Source organism: Schistocerca piceifrons, chromosome 7 (genome assembly GCF_021461385.2).
Source record: "Schistocerca piceifrons isolate TAMUIC-IGC-003096 chromosome 7, iqSchPice1.1, whole genome shotgun sequence".
NCBI lineage: Eukaryota > Metazoa > Arthropoda > Insecta > Orthoptera > Acrididae > Schistocerca > Schistocerca piceifrons.
The window spans coordinates 349,022,558-349,040,584 of record NC_060144.1 but is presented as its reverse complement, the minus strand read 5'-3'; the positions used below and the strand labels follow the sequence as shown (position 1 = coordinate 349,040,584).

At 44.1% G+C, this 18,027-nt stretch overlaps 1 protein-coding gene across 1 annotated transcript in view; it reads left to right on the top strand.

The window, feature by feature from the left end:
• The window catches only part of LOC124804728, a 150,423-nt gene that overhangs the window by 108,331 nt on the left and 24,065 nt on the right, over nucleotides 1-18,027 (top strand). Inside the window, exon 3 of the mRNA XM_047265021.1 lies at nucleotides 10,828-11,028. Within this exon, the coding sequence (XP_047120977.1) occupies nucleotides 10,828-11,028 (201 nt within the window). The remainder of the gene's footprint in view (nucleotides 1-10,827; nucleotides 11,029-18,027) is intronic.

The window sequence follows — 18,027 nt, the reverse complement described above, 5'->3', positions numbered from 1 at the left end:
GGCCTTCCAGAACTTTTCCCTTTGCACAAACACCCATTCTCTGTAAACTGTTTATACCAACGTTTAATACACCACCTTGTAAGGTTGATGGTTTGATTTGCTATGACTGGGGTACAGATATTCAATAATAGCGGGTTAAAAGCTGTGAGCTGTCTGGGGAAGTTAACCTCGGATTACTGCGCAATTGTTCCACCAGGTAACTAGTCTAGGTTTACCAAATTCCCAAACAGACTAACATTAATTATAATCTTTTAATAGTCATACAACAACCGGTAATATATATATATATATATATATATATATATATATATATATATATATATATATATATAAAGGAGAATTTAAATAAAAAGAAAGAAATCAGTTTATATTTGGAAATTTATTTTAAGATTGATCATTGAAATTTCAGCATATTAAACGTGAGTTATAACTGAGCTGGTGCCTTATTTAGGATTGTGAAAATGTGAGATTGTAATCTTACGGAACACATAAAATATGGAGCCAAGATTGGGAGACTGCATACAACACTGCATTCATAAGCTAACACACGAAGAAGGTTGAAAGATAAGCAAGAGGAAATTAACCACAACCAACCGATTCAGTTTTCACCCAAAGAAATTACGTTCGTAGCACAATCCTGTCCGTCATGTAATTACCACACACTGGTATACTAAATTCATACTAACTCTCTGTGAAATCTTCCCAAAAAGAATAGCTGAGGGCTACTTTGATGATTACACCACATGCTTCACGTGGTCAACTTGGTTTACACAAAGCGTATAACTCCACAATAATTTTGATAATTAAAATAAATTAGATCGAAAAGCGATTTACAAAAGAAAAACCTCGAACTGGTTACTGACGTGTTACTATTAACCTGACGGGTCAAACAGTTACATAAGCACGTGGTACTGGTCTCGCAAAGTACACCCCACGTGGGTTGAACATAAAGAAAAGTTGCTATATTGAAAAATATTGTCAAGACGAGACGTTATAATCACACAAGCATTCGCATTTAAGATTGATCTTAGTTAGAGTTACTGAGCAACACGTGGTTCCACTTTACTCACAAAGTAGTGACAAAGCAACTACCGGAAAATAATCTGAACTTCACACGAGAATTACACTGCGCTGCAATTTAAGATGGCATTAGATATTTTAGAGCTAAACCTGAAATAAAGGTGATTAAATTTTCAGTTAGGCTGAACTTAAGAAATCCATTGTCCTACGGACTTAGCAGACACGCGCTTAGCCGGAGATCTTACCACTTCAGACGCTCGCCATGGACAGCCTGACCTGCGCCCCTACCGAGCGTGCTTCCCAAATACAAAGCGGAAGTGGACAGAGGGGCAGCTTCCTATACCAACATGACAACGGATGGACAGAACCATACTAAGGATGGAATTCTCTCTGCCTTTAGAAAGCGTAGCTACCTGTTCCGACGTTGATCCTACTGTTCTCCAGCAGACAGGCTTGTCTGCTACCCTCAAGCATGCAACTAGAAACACATTTGCTCATTCATCCTCTCACACAGAAGGGAAGGGGGATGACAGTATCTTATCATATACAGTATATAAATGAAAGCAGATGTAGGTTCCGTATGAGACTGTGTGACATGAATTACATATAAACTGTGTTTTAAAGTGTAGTAGTGTGACAGATCGTTCTTGTTTATGTGTAAAAGTAACACGTTCCACTACTCAGTCTCCTCCCAGATCGTCAGAAACGCCACAGTAAATTTAGAAGAGGAATTTATGCCGTAAATGACAACAGATTTAAGAAATTAAACATGAAAGGAATCCAACAGAGACCTTTCAACCTATCATGAGGTTTAACACTATACTTGGTTCGAAATGCACGCTGAATAACTGTCGTCGATTCACTTCTGCCATACTCAATAACACAAAAAGCTTTCTGTTGAGCGGTCGCCATCTTAGCATCAACTGACGCTGACGCCTAGTCAACAGCGCCTCAAGCGAACAAATGTACAACTAAATGAAACTTTATAGCTCCCTTAATTCGCCGACAGATAGTGCCTAGCTCTGCCTTTTGTCGTTGCAGAGTTTTAAATTCCTAAAGTTGTGGTATTCTTTTTGAATCACACTGTAAGTCGTAGGGTCAGTATTGCCTCGCGTGTTCCTACATTTCTACGGAATCCAAACTGATCTTACACAAGGTCAACTTCTACCAGTTCTTCCAATCGTCTGTATGGCATTCGTATTAGTATTTTGCAACCGTGACTTACTAAACTGATAGTTCGGTAATTTTCACACCTGTAAACATCTGTTTTCCTTGGGACTGTAATTATTATATTATATTCTTCTTGAAGTCTTAGGGGATTTCACCTGTCTCAATCTTGCTCACTAAATGGAAAAGTTTTGTCATGGCTGGCTCACCCGTGGCTATCAGTAGTTCTAATGGAATGGTGTTTACTACCGGGGCTTTGTTTCGACTTAGGTCTTTTAGTGCTCTGTCAAATTCATCACGCAGTATCATATCCCCATTTCATCTTCATCTGCGTCCTCTTCCATTACCCTAATATTGCCCTGTGGTTCTTCGCCCTTGTATCGACGCTCCATATACTCCTTCCACCTATCTGCTTTCCGTTCTTTGCTTATTCTAAAAGAAATAAAAATATTTATTATTGAGCAATACTTTGCTAGTGGACACAATCAAAGAAAAGCAGTACAATCCCATAACTACTTTACGAATGGGAGCAGAGAATCACACTGAATAACTGAGACCAGCGCTACCACCGTCTACGAAAGCAGTGCTAACGAACAACTACACAGTGTAACTACGACACAGACAAACGAACGCAGTACAATCCAGAATATCCTGTGAAACCTTCCAGTCTCCTCTGTATCTCTTTTGTTACGCAACCTTCCTTACTACAATAACCTATGAAACCTTCCCTTAGGATTTCCATCTCTTGCTTAATAATAACAAATGAAATCTTCCCTTTGAAATTAATTCCGTTTCTCAATAATAATAATTTCAATCTTCGCATACAAATTTAAATGCTGCTTATTAAAAGTGAATTGCTGATTATTTCGACGAAACATAGAATGTGTCGTCGTCGTGGCGCTCAGTCGTTACCTGCAATAACCCAAAACTGTTCCTTACCTTTTTTACTGTTACTGGATCGCCATCAAGTGGGACATAAATATACTTACTCTGTTTTACTACACTCTATTAGCTGCTGGTGGGCTGTCATAAGAAGTGGCTGTATTGATTACCAAAGATGACGTTATTCTTCAATAGCAAAGCTGACGTTATTCTTTAATTAATTTGACTGACGTTACATAAATCATAGTTAAACTCTTCCTTGATAACAACAAAATTTTGCAAAGTTTTACGTTGATGGTTTTTTGGGATGGATTATAATCAGTAATGCAATACTGCTGGCAAAATTAATTACATTCTGAAAACGATTCCTCACATATTTACTGTTGGTAATGAAATGATTTTACAAACTTTCAAATGGGACTTACTTTTTACAATAATCTTACAACTAGCATTGCGCAAACATACCTTCAGTAGTCGTTAGTTTCTCAAAATAGTAATAATACTAATAATAATAATTCAGTAATATTAGTTCCTCTTATGATAATAGTTAGCGGATGTCTCTGTACATCCGTTTATAATCTCTTGTAAACCATAGCTGGTGGCTGGCAGGCACACCGCTCCTCTTAACCTCTCGCTTCAGAACTGCTACCGACTCGCTTCACATCTCGCTTACTACTGACTTCCTACGAACGCTAAAGTGCGGTCTCTCCCGCCAACAATGCTTTCTGGTGCAGACAACCCCTGCTACCATTACAAAATGTATCAATGCGTGGTCTTCGAGCTCTTTTCTTAAAATGTATACATAAGCGGTCTCTCCAGCACTTTTTAAAATTATATGAATGTACGGTCTCTCCCGCCAACAATACTTTCGTGCAGACATTCCCTACTACCACAATTATTTCCAAAATCATGTCCATTATAATTATCCGGACTGTTATGCCGTGGTCGGTTGATGAATTCTGTGTCAATTCCCAACATTTCGTCCCCGTCTGCGGAGGACATCTTGAAGGAGGTCTGTAGCACGATGGAGGGTCCAAGGCACCCACTGGCTCGCTACTGAGGTCAGTAGCGAGCCAGTGGGTGCGTTGGACCTCCATCGAGCTACGGACCCCCTTGAAGATGTCCTCCGCAGACGGTACGAAATGTTGGGAATTGACACAGAATTCATCAACCGACCATGGCATAACAGTCCAGTTAATTATAATAGACATGACATTTCCGGCCGTGAAAGTATACATTTTAGCATATCCAAAATGACAAATATTAATTATTCGTACTTAATCCTATTAATAAAATATAAACATCATTCATAAATTGTAGTTTGACAATAAACAATAGAAATACACACGTCTTACACCTGTAACTATTATGGAGTGGTGAAATTACAATATCTGTGGCGGAAATATGACCACATTACAATACGATGTAACACTCTTACTCAAGACGACTCCGCCGTGAAACTGAGTAATTCTCTTGACATAATTCGTAAAAATTTTCTGCGCTCCAAAATCACCACAACAGGCATAAACCTATTTCATCTTGCTGGACGCACAGCGCATTACACTAACTTACTCTGCCGAAAACTTCACAATAACGGACGTGGCCCCCACAGACCCCACGCATTGTACTCTACGTGATTCCGTGTGAGCTCCGGTCTTCTTCCATACATTAGCAAAACACCCTATCTCTCTCCCAATAGATGACTGTGTGCAGATAGCCATACTCCGCATGACCATTGAGATCTGCACACTACACTGTCTGGCTACGCAATGTCCTCCGCTCCTAGGCGCTACAGTCTGGAACCGAGCGACCGCTACGGTCGCAGGTTCGAATCCTGCCTTGGGGATGGATGTATGTGTTGTCTTTAGGTTAGTTAGGTTTAATTAGTTCTAAGTTCTAGGCGACTGATGACCCCAGAAGTTAAGTCACGTAGTGCTCAGAGCCATTTGAGCCATTGTCCTCCGCTCAAGTATCATTTACTTGAAACTTCCTGGCAGATTAAAACTGTGTGCCCGACCAAGACTCGAACTCGGACCTTTGCCTTTCGCGGGCAAGTGCTCTACCATCTGAGCTACCGAAGCACGACTGACGCCCGGTACTCACAGCTTTACTTCTGCCAGTATCTCGTCTCCTTGCCCGCGAAAGGCAAAGGTCGGGCACACAGTTTTAATCTGCCAGGAAGTTTCATATCAGCGCACACTCCGCTGCAGAGTGAAAATCTCATTCTGGTATCATTTACTTGCTAAGCATCAACAAACTCAACTGACCAATCCAAATCTCCGTTACCTTCTGCAGACAGTCCCTTACCTAGCCACGACGATAAAAAATAGGCCCGGATGGCATGCGAACAAGGCTCTGACGCAGCCCCACGCATTGTCCCCATCCTAATCAACTGTTGTGTGGGAACTGCGTCATGCCTTTCGCTGTGGCCGACATGACCTTCTGACAGCGAGTATGTTTCTACTGGGTCTCGCGGTTAAGGCGCTCAGTCCGGAACCGCGCGATTGCTACGGTCGCAGGTTCGAATCCTGCCTCGGGCATAGATGTGTGTGATGTCCTTAGGTTAGTTAGGTTTAAGTAGTTCTAAGTTCTAGGGGACTGATGACCACAGAAGTTAAGTCCCATAGTGCTCAGAGCCATTTGAACCATGTTTCTACTGGGTGACAATGGCCGCCCTTAACAGCAAGACAAACGAAGACATTATTGCAAATACTTCCTTGGGAACGCTTGAGACCTCTGCAGTAGAGCCCTAACGTAGCTACTAATGGTTTTCATCTTTTGTGACCCTTCACGAACTACATAGGAGGGCAGTAGTTCGAAGATAGTGAGACTGTAACATGAGCGGTCAAATAAGAACGAGACCTACCAGAAGAATACTTTACTGCAATAGATCGAAGACTTGTTAAACGATATGGCAAGTGCTGTGTTCAAATGCGTGTGAAATCTTATGGGACTTAACTGCTAACGTCATCAGTCCCTAAGCTTACACACTACTTAACCTAAGTTATCCTAAGGACAAACACACACACCCATGCCCGAGGGAGGACTCGAACCTCCGCCGGGACCAGCCGCACCGTCCATGACTGCAGCGCCCTAGACCGCTTGGTTAATCCTGCGCGGCGGCAAGTGTTTTATGTACAAGGGGAGTTTTTCAGTGTTATACTTGTCGCGATGGTGACATTACCCCGTTTCTGGCATTCTTTGTAGATTTATCGTCGTAAATACTCTTCAGGTCAAGCTCATTTGACATTTAAAGTTCCATTTGGGACACTATATTAAGTTCCACAGAAAAATTGATAACAAACTGTGTTTAACAATTAGCGAATCCGACGAGATACTATGTAGAGGCACTCAAGAACGGCTGGTGGACTGGTCGTGCCTGACAGAGCGATTCGCGGATGACGATGCTGAAAGAGTGGCACGGGCAATCAGTGTGGGGGCGTGGACTAGAACAGCTAAGGAGTAGCCAGCCACATATAACCTGGAGGTAGAGCTAATTTTGCAGTTGCAGATGATAACGGTATTTCAGCTTGTACTATCCGAACTAGGGAAGTCGCAGCAGTCTTTTCGTATGTGAGCTAGCTCCTGAACTTCGAAATTGTCCCACTTAACCCGGCAAGCATTGTGGGAAACCGTAGACAACTGGCACGCATTTATGACGTGGTCCACGTCCGGGAAACGCCCTGCATATCTTTGTTAGTAAATGCAGTGCAGCCCGTAAACAGGAGGGGCTACGTGGCTCACCACGTTGCAGATGGTCTGTTCTCCTCTTCTAAGTTTTCTGGGAGCGGCCAGTTTCGAATTATATGGAGACGAATACTGAAACCTGCCACACCATCAGATCACCAATGGTTCAAATGGCTCTGAGCACTATGGCACTTACCATCTGAGGTCAACAGTCCCCTAGAACTTAGAAATACTTAAACCTAACAAACCTAAGGACACCACACACATCGATGCCCGAGGCAGGATTCGAACCTGCGATCGTAGCAGTCGCGCGGTTCCGGACTGAAGCGCCTAGAACCGCATGGACACCGCGGCCGGCAGATCACTAATGGACCTGTCGTTTTTCGATAGGTTATTAGATACTTCTCCATGTTATTATTTGTCTTGTTTGGAGTCCTATCGTAATAATGATGCGGAAATGACCACTTTAAAAAATTGGCACTCATTACTGTCTTCACTGTTCATTGTCGCTGATCACCTGAATATCGATGAAAGTATATTTACTGTAAAATAGACTGTCTGACAAAAACAGTTGTGCACACCCAAGAGGAGGAGGAAACTAAATGAAACTTCATGGATTGAGAGAGTATGTAAAGCAATTTCAGTGGTTGCAAAATCGAGTCACTTTTACACACACAAAAAAAGTGGTAGTGTGGGCGCACTTATCAGTATGACGTTGCAATCCCTCTGCCCTGGATGCATGTACTGATTCAAACGCGACGGGAGTCATAAACCTGTCTGCGGAAAGCTGGTCCACAACTGTAACGCATCCTTCGTTTCCTGGATACTGACAATGGGGCAGCCAGCCGAGTTGGTCCCACACAGGTTCTATCGGGGACAGATACGGGAAACTTTCTGGCCTTGGGAGAACCTCAACATCCTGCAAACGTTGTCCTGTTGAAGAATGCCATCACAATACTGTCGCATGGGAAGTAACACAAGAGGACAGCGAATCGCCGTGACGTACCGTCGTACCGTCTGGTTTCCCTCAATCACCACCACCAATGCATAACCTGGAGTGCCCATACCATGACACCAGGAGTAACGACGCTGTGCCTCTCCGAAACATCGGAACAATCGAATCGAACCGTTCCCCAAACCGCGGAAACGCTCCACGTCGGTGGGTATCCATATTACTCCGAAGGATTACAAGATCCGACAATACGGCAATTATCGAACTATCAGCTTAACAGCTCACACATTTAAATTGCTGAAAAGATTAACATACAGAAGAACGCAAAAAGACTGAGGATCTATTACATGACGACCAGTTTGGCAGTTTTCATGCTGCAGTTGATAGTGGAGTCAAGACTGGAGGAAAATCGTAATACTTTCAAAGGATCTGTCGACCTGGAAAAAGCATTCGAAACATAACGTGATGCAAGATGTTCGAAATTCTGAGAAAAATAGAGGTAACCTATAGATAAAGACATGTAATATACGATACGTACAAGAACCAAGAGGGAAGAATAAGACTGCAAGGGCAAGAGCGAAGCGCTCACATTAAGAAAGGTGTAAGACAGAGACGTAGTTTTTCGCCCCTACTGTTCGACCTCTATATCGAAGAAGCAATGACGAAATTAAAGAAAGGTTCAAGACTGGAGATAAAATTAAAGCTGAAAGGGTATCACTGATAAGATTCGCTGATAACACTGCTATCCTTGGTACAGAATAAGGTTTGGGAGTAAATCAAAGAAAGACGAAAGTAATCAGAGGTAACAAGAATGAGAACAGCGAGGATCTTAACACCAGCTTTGATGACCACGAAGTTGAAGTAAAGGAATCCTCTAGGGAGCAAAATAAGCAGCAACGACGGAGCAAAGAAGACATAAAAAGCAGAAAGCACAACAAACAGGTCATTCATGGCGAAGAGAAGTTTATTCGTATCAAACATAGACCTTAAATTGGGAAATAAATATCTAAGAGTGTACGTTTGGAACACAGCGTTGTACGGTGATGAAATATGAAGTGCGTGAAAATCGAAACAGAAGAGCATGGAAGCATTTGAGATGTGGTACGACAGATGAATTTTGAAAATTAGGTGGACTGCTATGGTAAAGAATGAGGAACTTCTCCGCAGAATTGGCGGGGGAAGGAATGTATGGAAAACACGGACGAGAAGAAGGGACAGGATGATAGGACATCTGTAAAAATATCAGGGAATCACTTCCATGATACAAAAGCAAGCTGTAGGCAGTAAAGTGTGTAGGAAGACAGAGACTGGAATACATCCAGAAAATAATTGAGGAAATGAGGTACTACAAGTGATATTCTGAGATGAAAAGGTTGGCACACGAAAGGAAAGCGTGGCATACCGCATCGAATAAGTTGTAGACTGACGACTCAAAAAAAAAAAAAAAAAAAAAAAGAATAAGAACATAAAAACCATGAATATGAAAGCGTGTTTGCCCAGTATAAACACGTAGACTGAAGAATTTACACTGTGTGAGCAGAAGTATCCGGACATCCCCAAAAACATACGTTTTTCATATCAGGTGCATTGTGCTGTCACGTTCTGCCAGGCACTCCATGTCAGCGACCTCATTAATTAGATATCGTGAGACAGCAGAATGGGGCGCTCCGCTGAACTCACGGACATCGAACGTGGTCAGGTCATTGGGAGTCACTTGTGTCATACATCTGTACGCGAGATTTCCACACTCCTAAACATCCCTAGGTCCACTGTTTACGCCGACAAATGCCAAATAACGCCTCGCTAGGTGTAAGGAGCGTAAACGTTGAACGATTGAACAGTGGGAAAACGTTGTGTGGAGTGACGAATCGCGGTACACAACGTGGCGATCCGATGGCAGGATGTCGGTATGGCAAATGCCGGGTGAACATCATCTGCCAGCGTGTGCAGTGCCTACAGTAAAATTCGGAGGCGGTGGTGTTATGGTGAGATAGTGTTTTTCATGACTTGTTGTTTTGAGGGGCACTATCACAGCACAGGCCTACATCGCTGTTTTAAGCACCTTCTTGCTTCCTACTGTCGAAGAGAAATTCGGGGATGGCGATTGCATCTTTCAACACGATCGAGCACCTGTTCATAATGCACGACCTCTGGCGGAGTGGTTACACCACAATAACATCCTTGTAATGGACTGACCTGCACAGAGTCCTGACCTGAATCCTATAGAACACCTTTGGGATGTTTTGGAACGCCGACTTCGTGCCAGGCCTCGCCGACCGACATCGATACCTCTCCTCAGTGCAGCACTGCGTGAAGAATGGGCTGCCATTCCCCAAGAAACCTTGCAGCACCTGATCAACGTATGCCTGCGAGAGTGGAATCTGTCATCAAGGCTAAGGGTGGACCAACACCATAGTGAATGCCAGCATTGCCGACGGAGGGAGCCACGAACTTGTAACTCGTTTTCAGCCAGGTGTCCGGATACTTTTGATCACATAGTGTATGTCACCACTAGCAAACTCAACGAAGATCGTAAACCGACTGTTGCCATTTTAAGTGTCATGGATAATAATATTCTCTCATTGCTTCCATTTATGTTGCAAGAAGAGGCTAAAGAAGGAGCGCACTTTGTTGGGATGTACAGCGGAGAGTAGCATGAAAACGTGTCCACAGACAGCTGCCTTCGCCCACCAGAACAGGGCGACAAACAAACGCTGCATTCCATACAGAAGACTTTCCAAGAGATGAAGGTACATGTAGTCTGAATGATTACAAAGGTTTTCCAATGGAGCTTTCACTGTCCGCCTTAGCTCATTAGTTGTGGACAAGCATTATAATGTTTTCTGTGTTTCTGCTTCTTCAGCAGGCATTTCATCCCTAGGAGGCGTCACCATTCTTAAGGAATTACGAGTGGTTGATATCCTTTGGTGGTGTGTAACAGATTCCACTCTAACGAATTACAAGCATACTCATCTGTGTGTAAATCGGCGTAGGCCACATATGCGCAAAGCGACAATCTTCTCTGTGAAGAATCCACTTGTCACTGATGAGAAATGCGCGCAGCTACTCGCGCTAAACGTGGTCGACACGCCACCTCTGAGAAGAGCTGCTTGTTGCAGGCTGGGATGTGTCGCCAGCTGTGTAGGAATGCCGCAACATCCTCGCCGCCTCCACCTCGCGGCGCCTCCGCCCCCGGTGCGGAATGGCTAACACGGCTGCTGGCGGTTGTGGCGCAGCCCGGAGGCAGTGTCCGCCCACGCATGCCCTCCAGCGCTCCATCGCGGCGCAGCAGCGCCAAGCTCTGGCCGACCCTCGTGGAGGTCAGTGGATTCAGACCGAACGGCCTGAGTGACCCATTCAGTGCACCTACGCCGGTAAACTTACCGTCCACTGCGATAACGCGGATGCACACTACAGGCCATTAAAATTGCTACACCAAGAAGAAATGCAGATGATAAACGGGTATTCCTTGGACAAATATATTATACTAGAACTGACATGTGATTACATTTTCACGCACTTTGGGTGCATAGGTCCTGAGAAATCAGTACCCAGAACAAACACCTCTGGCCGTAATAACGGCCTTGATACGCCTGGGCATTGAGTCAAACAGAGATTGGATGGCGTGTACAGGCACAGGCTGCCCATGCAGCTTCAACACGATACCACAGTTCATCAAGAGTAGTGACTGGCGTATTGTGACGAGCCAGTTGCTCGGCCACCATTGACCAGGTTTTCAATTGGTGAGAGATCTGGAGAATGTGCTGGCCAGGGCAGCAGTCGAATATTTTCTGTATCCAGAAAGGCCCGTACAGGACCTGCAACATGCCGTCGTGCATTATCCTGCTGAAATGTAGGGTTTGGCATGGATCGAATGAACGGTAGAGCCACGGGTCGTAACACATCTGAAATGTAACGTCCACTGTTCGAAGTGCCGTCAATGCGAACAAGAGGTGACCGAGACGTGTAACCAGTGGCACCCCATGCCATCACGCCGTGTGATACGCCAGTATGGTGATGACGAATACACGCTTCCAACGTACGCTCTCCGCGATGTCGCCAAACACGGTTGCGACCATCATGATGCTGTAAACAGAACCTGGATTCATCCGAAAAAATGACGTTTTGCCATTCGTGCACCCAGGTTAGTCGTTGAGTACACCATCGCAGGCGCTCCTGTCTGTGATGCAGCGTCAAGGGTAACCGCAGCCATGGTCTCCGAGCTGTTAGTCCATGCTGCTGCAAACGTCGTCGAAGTGTTCGTGCAGATGGTTGTTGTCTTGCAAACGTTCCCATCTGTTGACTCAGGGATCGAGACGTGGCTGCACGATCCGTTACAGTCATGCGGATAAGATGCGTGTTATCTCGTCTGCTAGTGATTCGAGGCCGTTGGGATCCAGCACGGCGTTCCGTATTACCCTCCTGAAGCCACTGATTCCATATTCTGCTTAAACAGTCATTGGATCTCGACCAACGCCAGCAGCTATGTCGCGAAACGATAAACCGCAGCCGGCCGAAGTGGCCGTGCGGTTAAAGGCGCTGCAGTCTGGAACCGCAAGACCGCTACGGTCGCAGGCTCGAATCCTGCCTCGGGCATGGATGTTTGTGGTGTTCTTAGGTTAGTTAGGTTTAACTAGTTCCAAGTTCTAGGGGACTAATGACCGCAGCAGTTGAGTCCCGTAGTGCTCAGAGCCATTTGAACCATTTTTTCGATAAACCGCAATCGCGATAGGCCACAATCCGACTGTTATCAAAGTCGGAAACGTGATGGTACGCATTTCTCCTCCTTACACGTGGCATCACAACAACGTTTCACCAGGCAACTCCGGTCAACTGCTGTTTGTGTATGAGAAATCGGTTGGAAACTTTCCTCATGTCAGCGAGTTGGAGGTGTCGCCACCGGCGCCAACCATGTGTGAATGCTCTGAAAAGCTAACCATTTGCATGTCACAGCATCTCCTTCCTGTCGATTAAATTTCCCGTCTGTAGCACGTCATCTTCGTGGTGTAGCAATTTTAATGGCCAGTAGTGTAATTCGTCCAGAGACCGCAGTTAATCATAAGTCACTAACAAACTAGACGCCCATAGAGAACAATGAAAGAGATCTTGATTAGATTCATACTTCCGTTCGAAGGCAGTACAGTCCAGAGTCGATATACCAGTCAGGCATAACTGTATAAGTTAGGAGGTGTATTTTCCAGTAAAGCATTGAGGCAATTATCGGCACACCATGTTTAAGATATCGTTTTGATACAACTCTGTGCTCTGCTGCACATCCGCGTCCGACAGGAATCGTCGACCCTTCAAGGCCTTCATTAAGGGATCGAAGACGTGGTATTCAAATATGGAGAGATCAGGACTATAGGACATGTGCTTGAGTGTCTGCCATTTGAGTATGGGAATAGACTCTGGCCTCCGTCTTGTGTTGAATCGCAACCAGCGCGGAACTTGGCGCACAATTCCACAAATGTGATTTTCAATAGACATGCTGCCCCATACACACCTTTCTCCGACGGATGTCTACCGTTGTTAGTCCTTCGACAATCAAGAATAGAATAACAGCACGATGGTCTCATTTGGACACATTTGGTAACAACGCCGCAATAGTTCACGTTTCCTCATTTACCTCACACACGCCCGAAACGTAAGAAAGCGACACAATCCCTTTCCCACATGTCAGTGCTTATGTACCGCATCAGAGTCGCACTACGTTGCACATACGCCATCAAACGCCCTCAAACGGAAACTTTTTGATCGCCCATTATACTGATCTAACAGAGGAATAAAACGTCACGCCCTGGCTCACATACTCAAGGTGATCTACCAAACATACATTTATTTGTGAAACAAAATTTGTGATGATCTACAGCATTAATACATGGAATGTCGTGATAGAAAATAGCAGAGATAATAGGGGACGTTAATATTAGCTCGTGTGACTAAGAACTAAATGCTCGCAATGTGTGGAACAGGTGTTACTGAGGTACAACCTGCAGAAAGTCGTGCATCTATTGGAATTACCAAGCAGCAAGGAAACAGGTAGGAAAAACATGAAAGAAGGACCGCGAGAAAAAAGGATGTCCATATGAGCCTTTATACAAGTTCAATTCTTAGTTTTTCAAATGGTTAAAATGGCTCTGAGTAGTATGGGACTTAACTGCTGAGGTCATCAGTCCCCTAGAACTTAGAACCACTTAAACCTAACTAACCTAAGGACGTCACACACATTCATGCCCGATGCAGGATTCGAACCTGCGACCGTAGCGGGCGCGGTTCCAGACTGTAGCGCCTAGAACCGCTCGGCCACCCCGGCCGGCTGCAGGTTATTGCTAGGAACCCTAGTACAACCTGCAGGCAAATGTTCCGCCGACATGGTGTAAGCTAAAGAATGGTTACATGCATCGTGTATGACAATCCACGATGCGACATGTGAACGCGTGCATTGCATCCCATGCAGGCCACTCTGAACCTCTGCTGTGACGGGGGTGCGATGCAACTCTGCCACTGTAGTTCTGTGTTCAGAACGATTTTTTGACGCACTCATACCATCCATTTCCGGACACATGTTCATAGGAACTTTTTTTGTCCACTTCCAGTCAGGAATCTGTCATTGCAGTTTGTCACTTATATTAATGTTCATCCTGTACAGTATTGTATGGAACTAATATGGCAACATACACTGCAGTTGTTTATTGTAACAGCGATGATTCTATTTTCATAAATATTGCGGTCAATAAACAAAAATAAATTTATATTTCGGTCATACTGGCCCCAGTGACACTCAGCGCAAAAAACCCTGAAAAATTTTAAGCTGTTGCAAATATAAAAATGAACGAAACATCACTCGATTCAATTGACTGAGTCATATATGTTGAAAATAACTGTTTTGCAAGCAAGTGAGACATATATTTCCAATGTGCTTATGGAGACATGTTGACCCCAGTGATTCTAGGAGGGTTAAAAAGCATAATTCCTCCCTTGTCCATGTGATAGTCATGTGCTGATGACTATATTACACCTAAATAAAAACTTCAATATTTATGAACATTTTATGCAACAGAAAGGAAAGTTCCAAATCCAGTCAGTAAGAACATGAGATAGTAAAATTTCACAAAATCAGACTCACTCAAAACAGACAGTGATCTCTTATTTAAATGACACAGAATATTGTAGAATATATTTCGATTAATTTAATGAAGAACTACCATGACCGTTCAAAAATCACTAACGTGAAGAAAGGATATTAAGATACAACAAAACTCGATCCCACTACCCATTGTTTCATAACTCGGCGCCTCCACCGACTACACCACGTTTAACAACAAACAGCCTTGTATTTTACGTTACATTCTTCTGAAAGATTTAAAGGCCGATATATTATTAACTGACATTTAATCATAACAAATCCTGTCAACAACGACGCATTTTTGAAGAATTTTCAATGTACTGTTTGCTTAAAACTCAGTAGTCTCATAACATGCGAGTTATAACAAAATACGAACATTTTTCAACCTACCATTTCCCCCCCCCCCCCCCCACCTCCACCACCAATATGACTTTTCACGGCATTTTATTACAACAAATCGTACCAATAACGACACGTTTTCGAGAGATCCTCAATGTACTGGTGCTTAGATACGTAGTATGTAGATAGGGTGTAACTTAAAATACAAAACCCAAGAAATATGGGTTTCAGCTGAAAATGGCGAATGCGTTATGGCGTAGACAGAGTTGTTTCATCTTGTTGGTTCGACCTTTCGTAACACGTTGCCGAAATATCGCAGAACGTATTTTGCGTTTCACGCTAGGCAAGAGCTTCTTAACTTTAAGTAACAGGAAGTGACGTCAGAAAACTAGTACAGCTACATATCACCGTCAGATAACACACCCAGTGTGAGGAGGGTTTAAAGTAAAATGAACTGTGCAACGTGTGTAACCTCAAGTCTCAAAGACGTGCCAATTCTACACAGATGAATTGTGAGTGAGGCAAAGAGCTGTTTCATCTCTACACTTCGACATATTAAAGCTGATCCTCTCCTCCGTGGCTCAGAGCATCCGTAGCGACCCCCATAAGCATACGCGTGGCTGCAGCCAGAATACACGCATTCTTGGTGACGTGGGGCGCGCGAGAGAAATGACGAACCCACTGTAACAATGGTTAATGGAAAACGTTTACTGGTGGACGCAAACTAATTTTCTGCACTGCTACACACGTAAAATCAGTCTAAATAAAAGTCGTCGGCCTCGCTTTGACACATGAGGCAGGGCAGAAACTTTCTAAAGTCAAGATCGCATATATATTTCTTTACTTACAAACAATCGATTTCGACAGGCATTGTTATCATCTTGAGGTAGGTTCAAATGGTTCAAACGGCTCTAAACACTAAGGGACTTAACTGCTGAGGTCATCAGTCCAGTAGAACTTAGAACTAGTTAAACGTAACTAACCTAAGGACATCACACATATCCAGGATTCGAACCTGCGACCGTAGCGGTCGCTATGTTCCAGACTGTACCGCCCAGAACCGTTCGGCGACTCCAGCCGGCCATCTTCAGGTCTTCACAAATTTATGTTATTAAATGACCTGAAGATGGCAGCAAAGTCTGTTGATAGCAGTTGTTTGTAAATAAAGAAATATTTATACCAAGTAAAACAGATAGCTCCTTTTAATTTCTTATTGTGAGAAAACCCGACCGTGAGAAAGGGTTAAGGTTCTCACTATTCCTACATTAACAATTGGAGATCCGACCACTGGACTGGAATAATAGGTGTACACCACTAGCAGTTCATAATTCGCCTTCAGCTGACTCCTGACACACACTGCCGATAGTCTTCACAGCAGCAAAGCAATAGTACTATCTGATGTGACGGTACAGTCCATCGGCCTTGCCGCGGTGGTAAAGCCGGTCCCCGCCAGACCACCAAAGTTAATCGCTGTCGGGCATGGCTAGTTCTTGCATAGGTAACCGCCCAGTCTACCGAACGCTGCCGGCTAGCGGGTTTCACTCAGCCCTTGGGAGGCAAATTGAGGAATTGCTTGATTGAGAAGTAGCGGCTCCTTTCTTGTAAACTGACAACGGACGGGAGAGCGGTGTGCTGACCACATGCCTCTCTATATCCGCATCCGGTGATGCCTATCGTCTGAGGAAGGGACGGCGGTCGGTCAGTACCGTTGGGCCTTCCGAGGCCTGTTCGGACGGAGTTTACTTTAATTTAGTTTTTAGATGTGGCGGGACCAGAGATGGCTAATGAAGACAATCAGACATCTGCAAAAAGATAAGACTATCATCAGTTTGTTTACATGATGTACCCCGAATAATTGAATTACACCTAACTTTGAATGCTGTAGCTTCTTCTGTGGTGCAGAGGTATACACAATGACACTAACGTTGATATAAACAAATACGCTGATAACCTCAACGCTGAGCGCTCGTTAGCTCCATAAAGGAATAGCCTTTAAGGCTTACACATTCTGAGAGTCTCTGAATATTAGTAATGCTAAGTAGCGTGGTGCTAAATCGGTGTATTATCCTCAATGCAGTCTTTGGTACTAATGTGGATAAAGCTTAGTTGCACAGAATATGGGGTGAGGCTCTGAAATGCAGCTGCTTAAAACATACGAGCTGCCCAATCAGAAAATTGAGAAGTATGTGGTAGGATCCTATGGTGCCAAAATGCTGAGGTCATCGGTTCCTAGGCTTACTCATTATTTAATCAAAATTAAACTAACTTAGGCTAAGGACAAAACACATACCTATGCCCCAGAGAGGACTCGAACCTCCGACGGGTGGAGATGCGCAAACGTTGCAGGCAGTGAAGACATTTCAGTTTCAAAGTGATATTGCAATGCCTGTGCTATTCGAATGCATGCATGTCCGAAAGACATTTGGAATAACACTGCCACTGCAATATCATATTTATCCGCCGACACCGGGCAAGCGACTTTCACATGAAGTGTCTCCCCTGTATGGGAATATACTTAATGTATGTACGAGTATAAGTTGTAGACACATCGCAGACGGCATATGGAACTTTGGGTCTGGCCGTGAACCGTGCTCGGATAGCCAAATGGTCAAGCGATCGCTCGGGATAAGCGGGAAGTCCGCGAATCGCCATCTGGAAAAAATTTTCGACAGCACAATTCCCAATATAACTGCATCGAGTGACTCCACCTCGAGCCCCTAGCACAACCAAATCAGAAAAAATATGCATTACTGAAAGTGGACAGGCTTTCTGGTGCGGATTGCCAACGTCTAACTTTCCGGAATTGTACACAGTTCATTACGGTCGCACGGAGAAGGTTATCATACGATGTCTT